The sequence below is a fragment of the Papaver somniferum genome, chromosome 11, assembly GCF_003573695.1.
Source record: "Papaver somniferum cultivar HN1 chromosome 11, ASM357369v1, whole genome shotgun sequence".
In the NCBI taxonomy this organism is placed as follows: Eukaryota; Viridiplantae; Streptophyta; class Magnoliopsida; order Ranunculales; family Papaveraceae; genus Papaver; species Papaver somniferum.
In genome coordinates, this window is record NC_039368.1 from 23,192,447 (window position 1) to 23,200,411 (window position 7,965).

A 7,965-nucleotide genomic window follows, 5' to 3' on the forward strand; every position below is an offset into this window, starting at 1 on the left:
TTAGCCAGCTAACTCTTTCACCTTACCTCTTTAAGTTAGGTGTATTTAATTAGCCGCAGAAGGTTTGTTTAATTTCTTTCTTTCCACACTGGCCACAGAAGTGTAATGCATATCGCATCAATTTCCAGATGTTTTCACATGAGATACCAATGCTATTTATTGGAACTATGTTCCTATTTATTTTTGTTTCTAACTGGTCAGGGGCTCTTTTACTACTACTGGGATCCAGTTAACTCTCACCCTTTAATGAAGTAGTTCCTTAGCTTTTAGAATAAAACTGCAGGAGAGCATGATAGGCCGGTTGTGGATTCTGGCTGATCCTCATATTGTTAAGCAGCATATACTTTTTCTTTCTCATTTTCTTTTTCATTTTCGGTACACTCAATTTATGACGAGGGTGTTGTTAAAACTTTTACGGAACAAAAAAGATGATAGACAAAACTATCATCACAAAAAAGAAGCTTCAAGACTCTCAACTTTGAAGTAAAATGTGAAGAGAGGAGTATAACAAAAACATCTTTTTACAAACGTACAGCTGAAAAAAAACTCTCCATGTTAGCAGATGTTAGTAGTGATGACGCTCTCACTATTTGGATTGCCGCCGGCGCCGGGTCCGTAATTAGCATACTAGCATGACGTAATTTGTGGTTCTAGGCTTTCAAATCTCATTGCTATCTGTTTTCATCAAATATTTTTCCAATCAATGATCATGTGCTGTGCGACATTCTCCTTACTTGACAATCCAGGAGGTCATTGATAATCCCACTTAGTCGTGTTCCAGCAACAACTCTAATGCTTCATTAATCAACGGAAACTATCTAAACTGTTTGATCTTTTCAAGCCAAACATCTGTTCCATTAATATGACAAGAGCCATAGCAACTGCCTGATCAATGATCAATTTCAGGTTGCACTATCAGCTTAAATACATCACCACCAAATGTTACACCTGCTTTAGCTTCTTTCCTTTGAATTTCAGCTACAAGTCTTTTTCTGTTATCATACACAGCCACACACCTTTGTGCATACGATCCAATGATCTCATACATCAATTCCTTATTGTTACCTTGGCAGGATATCACGCGAGCTAGGTTCTTTGTTGTCAAGAAATTCACGGGTTTTTTCACCAAAAATCTTGGATTAGCTGAAGTTTCTCCGTCAAATACCATCCAGTTATCTGTTAAACTCAATTTCTGTTAACAAAATTAGCAAAAAATTAGTCCCCATTCAAACAAAAGTAGCCATGTAAACAAAAAGAACTAAAAAAACTTAATCTCACCTTACGACGGATTGTAAGAAGAGTTTTTCCTGAGGCATCCATTAAAAAAATTTCCGTTTTTTTCCCAGCTCGATAATTATCAACACGAAAAACAAGATTTCCGTTTGTATCAAAAACCGTAAAACCGTTGCAGTTGAAGAGAAGTGATTTTTTCCATACTGTTAACACCTCCACTTCCTTGTCTGAAATTTGTTTCGGAATTTCTGTTGTTGCATTTGGGTATACCTTTGTCATGGTTCTTGATCTTTGTATATGAAACTGGTGGAACAGGTATCAAGTTATAGAGAAAGAAAGAGCAAACTCTGTGATTAAGTAGAAGAAATATTTTGATCCTGGAAACTTGTGTTACGGGAAGTACTCCTATTTATACAAGCAAGTGGTTGATGAATAAAAGTCGATATCGCCCTTACAATTTTCCATATGACGTTGAGTGCATATAGTTTGGAAGCCTCGTTTAATTGGCCCCCCTAGAAACAATTAGGGCCCTTATCAATTTATGCCCACACCAAACATTACATTATAGGGGTTCCAAAAAGAGGGTGAAAATATTGTTTTACCCTTACTACTTAAAAACTATTAACCTAAACATAAGGCCCCCAATTCAGTTTCTAAAACAAAATCAAAAACCATTCCCCTCCCCTTCCCTTCCATAACCGAGTTCTCTCATATTTCCACCATTGACGATCCAATTTTTCTTTTCTTCGTTGATACGAAAAACTTTAATCAATGATTAACTTCTTTTACAAACATGGCTCGAACAAATGAGTACAAAGGAAAGTTTGCTAACCCTAAGTTGGTAGAGAAACCCAAATTGAAGATTAATCTCAAAACCAAGCAAATATCAAGCCGGGAAGAAATAGAAGAAGAATGGCGCCGATTAGAAAGTAAGTGACTAAAACTCACTTCTGTTTTGATATTTCTTCAGTTTTGACTGTGAAATTGAGTTGTCGAACCGATTTTTTCAGTTACAGTGAATGGGTCGTTACTCTGTATTACTTTATAACATAACGACCCTATTTCTGCATGTATACTCTATGAAAAATCATTAAACTGTATGATGTTCTAGTGAACGAGCCTAATTCTGCTACTACAATTTGTTGCCCTAGATTTGGCTCGTTACTCTGTATGATGTTAAAACATAACGACCCTATATCTACATGTATACTCTATGAAAAATCGTTAATCTGTATGATGTTATAGGGAACGACCCTAATTCTACTACTACAAATTTTTGTCCTAGATTTGGCTCGTTAACTCTGTAACTGAATCCCTTGACGACCCTAATTCTGCTAAGAACAGTATCTTTGTCTTAAAAATTGGTAGGGTCGTCATTATATATAAGCGCGTAGTGATTGAATTCTTTTGGTTTAGATTTGAGTCGTTACCTCTATATAGTAACAGATGACGACCCTTGTACAGAAAAAAAAATACTCACTGTCCAAAAAATTTATAGGGTCGTCACATTATTAGTTAGACTCGTCCTATTAGGTATAAGAGTCGTTTTTTGTTTTAAACAAAAGGGTGACGACCCTTGTTCTGATAGCATGAAATACTGAACTTATTTGTTCCTTTTTTGTGTATGTTACCAATGTAGTAAAATAAAGACAAGAAACACATGCCCACTCCTCCTTCCAAACCTCCCCGACACACTAGATATTTAAATGCCGGTCCATTCCGAGGAAGAAATCCGGATGAGGTACCGTTGTCATTGAACGAACCAAGAGACCCACATAATGATTCATCGGATTCGTCGCCTTCTACCACCCCTGTTGTATCTGCTTCCGGTAGCGATGAGGAAGAAATTATGGAACAAGAAGAGATTCATGACGATGGTAACGATGGTAATGGTGGTGGTAATGGCAATTCTGGACTAGGTGGTGCTGGTGGTGGTGGTGATGATGATGATGAGGAGGAGGAGGAGGATGAAGGTAATGATGGTAAGGGTATTGGTGGTGATGATGATGAGGAGGAGGAGGAGAAAGAGGATCATGAAGGTAATAATGGTAAGGATGTCGGTGGTGATGATGAGGAGATAGTGAAAGAGCAGGTGAGACCGCGTACACGGAAGGATGGGAAGCCAGTTGCAGAGAGCGCGAGACACATTCCCCCCACACATTTGATGCTAGAACGTCTTCGTGGTGGTAAGGCGAGAGGAGAACCTAGGGATGGCTGCGAAGTTCTATTTGGATATAAGGGAAGCTGGGCTCGTACCATCTACGAAACAATTGTAAAAATCTCAACTTTGCTTGAATATTTGATTTGTTGATTTTAACTTTAATTTTTTTTTATATTTACTTGTTTATTCTTTTGTAGGATCATAAAAATGATGTACGTCTTTTCAGAAGGAAATCTTCTTATACGAAAATGTCCTTGTGGGATCTAAAGGATGAATGTGGAAGAGTCAAGGAGACTATTGAAAACTGTGCTTTGTATACTGCCGTTGTGAACTCTGTGATTGCATATGACAAGGTTTCAATATCAAGTTTCAGTGAGAGGTTTTACGGCGAAACCCATACATTTTTGTTCCCTTTTGGTGAGATGGCATTAACACCCGATGATGCAGATCAGATATTAGGGCTTCCCGTCGAAGGAAAATCCACCAATGACAATTTCAAGAAAAGGCTTAGTTGGTAAGAAATTTATGGATTGACTGAGAGATTGTTTAGCTGGGATCAAGAAACCACAAATGGCTTTTTCGTGAAGGGAAAGAAATACCCGAAGAAAGAGTTCAAACTCGTAGATATTAGGGAGATGTTTGCTGGAACACTCATCAAAGAAAAAGTTGATGGTCTCTATGATGCTGAATGTCGTTATGCGGCGGCTGGGTATTTTTTGTACACACTTCCGTCGGTTATATTTCCCGACAGTAAGGGTAACCGGGTGAATGTCAACCTTCTTCAACTTTTGGATCCTTTGGAATATGTGAACAAGTACTCTTGGGGGACTGCCATGGTTGCATATTTGAATGGTCAGTTATCAACCGCAACTCGGGAACGATCTTCTCAAATCCATGGGAATACGGCTCTACTCCAGGTAATTGGATTGGACAAAATTTTCTACTTTATTTATGTTTATTTATTCTTTGAACTTTTTTATACCTATCGGATAGTTTTATTTTATTTTATTTTATTTGGTGTCAACATAGGTGTGGATTTACGATCGTTTCCCTTCATTGATCAAAGACAATCCCGACGTCATAATCAACCCGGGATGGAACAAAACTAAACCAAGAGGGACTCGATACTTGTACACTGGGTGTCAGGATAAGGAACAAAAAGATGCTTTGTTAGAATCGCGCCAAAAATTGGACAACATCACAGTTGCAGAAGTAGTCTTTGATCCTTATAAGAATGATCGGGTGAGTGCAATGGAAGATGTTGTGTATTACACTGGCCCTCTGTTTTACCCTTACGGCTTTTCAATGTACAATCCTATGAGAATCATGCGTCAGCTTGGGTATATTCAAGATTCACCTGTACCTGATTATGAACCGCGATTCAAGCACAAGTTAGACAAATGTGAGTCTAACGAGGCGGAATTAGTGGTTGTTTACGAACCTGAACCTAAGACCAAGCATTGGGATGACAGGCACAAGCATGATAGCAAGATAGACATCTCTTTTTGGGAGCATGTGAATGAAGGTCACGAGTCCACAACAGATTACTTGGAATGGTATGAACGCTTCTCTGACCCTCGGGTTATCCGGATAGATCCTCCTGGCACTCGAAGGAGCAACAAGGAATCTTCATCGGCTTCTACATCTGACACCAGAGATGATCCCACCATTCTTAATCTTTCGGTAAGTATTTATTTTTGGTATTGTGTTATTCATAAACACACAAATATAAGTTATTTAACCTCAGGTTATTTAATAAGAATTGGTATTTAAATGCAAATAGAGGGAACGAATGAAGATTCTTATCAAGGCATTTTGTTGCACGGCCGAGATATGAGAAGTGGTGGAACCCGAGCGACATCGTAAGTACGCTGATTATTGCAGCCACATTGAAAATCCACAAGCGAAGAAGATGTTTGCTGATTTTGCTAAGAAAATTAAGAGGCCTAGGAAAACTCGAGAACAAATGAGACAAGAACGTGCTCAACATGCTGAAGCAAGTCAAGGTGGAGGAAGCCAAGGTGAGGAAATCCCGGAGGAAATAGAAGATGTTGATTCCCAAATTTCTAGTCAAGGTCGTCGTAAGAGAAGTCGTACATCAGCTAGTGAAGGAAGTCAGGGAGGGCGAGATGGAGGTCGAGGCCGAGGTGGAGGCCATAGACGGGGTGGAGGTGGAGGTCGAGGCCGAGGTGGAGGTCATGTTGTTGAGTGAGGAGATGTTCTTATAATATAGTCATGGAAGACCTTTAATTTCAAAGACCTTGAACTTTAGTTTGTTTGTTTGGTTATTTAGAAGCTACAACTATCTACTTCTTGTTAAACTTGGTTTGTTAACACATTTCCGCTTTATTTTATATGTTAATAGTTTTATTTCAAAGATTAGAGTTAATGTTTTTAAATAATAAGACTCAAACTAATGATCCACCGTAGGTGTCGTCATCTTATGACTGTGTAAGATGACGACTGTTCACCAATTAGTTGAAACATAACAAGAGTCGTCATAAGACTCGTATAAAATAGTAACGCCCCTTACTGAATATTATCCAGAATGTGCATCTGTTTTTTAAAAATAGGGTCGTTACTACTTATATAGAAATAAGTGATGACACTACTGAACCAAAACATCCAGGAGATCAAGCTAATATTTCTCCTCTATAGTCGTTATGTTATTGATATAGCAGATCAACGACTGTTACCGAAAAAAATCTAGAGTCTTTAATTTTTAAATGGAAAGCATGACGATCTTAAGTTACAAAAACATCCAGGAGGTGAACTAAATTTTCTATTTTAGAGTTGTTATGTTGAATATATACAAAAGTAACGACTCTATCTGTGACTTAAATCATAGGAACACCATTTTAAGGCATATAGAGTCGCTTCTGTTTATATGGTAATAAATGACGACTCTAGGTTACACCAACATCCTGGAGAAAACCAAGTTATGAGTCGTTATTGTTACCCTCCCTATACGTAGACGACCCATTTTTGTAAGTATACACGATGAACCAGAATGCACCTTGATTTCAGAAAGAAAATAACATTACATTAATATGGTATTACATAAGAGTTAATATGGGTATTCTAGAATTTGACACATCAAATGTTCGTCGATGAACCTCCTAGCACGTCGGTACAATGTGGTATATTCTTTGTGGTGAATGAAGTTTGTTTCCCCGTTACGAATTCTCCATAGCCCATTGAAGCGTTCCAACTGAAATTCAATGAATTATTAAGCCATTAAGCTTTAGTATGCTAACTTTAAACGATGCCAACTTTTAACGATGAATATAATCAGAGTACTTACTTTTTACCTAAGAGGAGCTTGTGGATGATATTCGTACACCATATTCCTAACTTTAACATACTCTCGCATTGAACTTTTCATGTAGTTGAAACGAAAATCCAAGTCTCTCCACTTACGGTTATTGGGATTCCCGGTTCGCCCTTTAAAGAACTCTTTAACTCTCTTCCAAAATATTGAATAGATTTCATTTGGACATACACGAAACGTATTAGCAAACGATTTAACAAGACACAGATCTTCATACGGTTCCCATTCCGCCATTGCCACTAAAACTTGAAGTACTTTGGTTGAAAACTGAATGTTTTGGAGTTTTTTCTCAAGAGGAGTGGGATGTATTATATAGAAGGAAACTGTAACGGTCGGATATTTTGAAATCCAGAAAAAAGGTCGTTACGTTATATATATGTATGTTGAAGACCCTTGTACATAATAAAAAAGGAACTTCATTTGTTCAGAATAAATGTAAACTCCATTTAGTTGTAACTACAATACATCAAGTCTATCATAAATCGTACTCAACAAATTACATGTTACTTATTTCCTGGTCCGAGATTGAACTCCATTGCGGCTTCGATGTGATAAAACGGCTCTCCTTTCCATTTGGTATATGTAGCCTGGGCGTCACGCCGATCCCGTTTGTGCCTCGCGAGAAACTCGTTGTACTTGGTGCACAATCTCATAACGTGAATCTTCCTATCACGAATGTGGGACGGTAAATAATCATAGCGTAGTTTCTTGTTGTAATTCACGAAAGGACTCCAACCATGAGACTGCTCTGCAATACTTGTAGACTCATTTTTGAAGTGCTTGTATCTATTGGTCCATGCATAAAAAAACTTCTGCTTCCAAGGATTCAACCAAGTATCTAGGCAATATTCTACCACCTTCTTATGTTCTGTGCTCCAATCATCAATAAACTTCTGCAAGTTAGCATAATACTTGACCTTTGTCTTCGAATGAACCAAATAGTCCCAATCCGTGCAGAAATCCTTCCATAGGTCCCCCTCTTCGTCGTATTTTTCCTTTTCTTTTCTCCTCTCTTCCGCTCGCTCCTTTTTGGAAAGTTTATTTAGACGCTCGTCTTTCTCTTTCGAACGTTGATTACCCTTCTTAGTATGGATCTTTTGGATTTGATTCTTGCAATTAGATAAAAGATTGTTTTGGATTTGCCACGTACAAACAAAATGTTGAGCTAGTGGAAAAACTTGACGGACGGCACTCATAATTGCATAATCCTGATCCATAAATATAACCTGCGGTGTCTCTT

The 7,965-nt window shown here is 38.0% G+C and overlaps 2 protein-coding genes across 2 annotated transcripts; one reads left to right on the forward strand and one right to left on the reverse strand.

Moving 5' to 3' along the window:
* Positions 1-325: 325 nt before the first annotated feature.
* LOC113320648 (protein LURP-one-related 8-like) lies at positions 326-1,610 on the reverse strand. The gene is made up of 2 exons (XM_026568546.1): positions 1,279-1,610; positions 326-1,192 (listed from the first exon to the last, which is right to left on the reverse strand). Exons 1-2 carry the CDS (start codon positions 1,510-1,512, stop codon positions 890-892), a joined length of 537 nt encoding a protein of 178 aa, XP_026424331.1. The 5' UTR covers positions 1,513-1,610; the 3' UTR covers positions 326-889.
* Positions 1,611-4,029: 2,419 nt separating this feature from the next.
* On the forward strand, positions 4,030-5,231 carry LOC113324224 (protein MAINTENANCE OF MERISTEMS-like). Its single transcript, XM_026572543.1, has 3 exons — positions 4,030-4,311; positions 4,424-5,077; positions 5,178-5,231. The coding sequence occupies exons 1-3, from the start codon at positions 4,030-4,032 to the stop codon at positions 5,229-5,231; spliced, it is 990 nt and encodes a 329-aa protein (XP_026428328.1).
* Positions 5,232-7,965: the final 2,734 nt, after the last annotated feature.

Coding starts and splice junctions, on each gene's coding strand:
- LOC113320648 (XM_026568546.1), bottom strand. CDS start 1,512: ATGACAAAGGTATACCCAAATGCAACAACAGAAATTCCGAAACAAATT. Junction 1,193..1,278: donor TTCTTACAATCCGTCGTAAG/GTGAGATTAAGT, acceptor TTTTGTTAACAG/AAATTGAGTTTAACAGATAA.
- LOC113324224 (XM_026572543.1), top strand. CDS start 4,030: ATGTTTGCTGGAACACTCATCAAAGAAAAAGTTGATGGTCTCTATGAT. Junction 4,312..4,423: donor GGAATACGGCTCTACTCCAG/GTAATTGGATTG, acceptor GTGTCAACATAG/GTGTGGATTTACGATCGTTT. Junction 5,078..5,177: donor CCACCATTCTTAATCTTTCG/GTAAGTATTTAT, acceptor AAATGCAAATAG/AGGGAACGAATGAAGATTCT.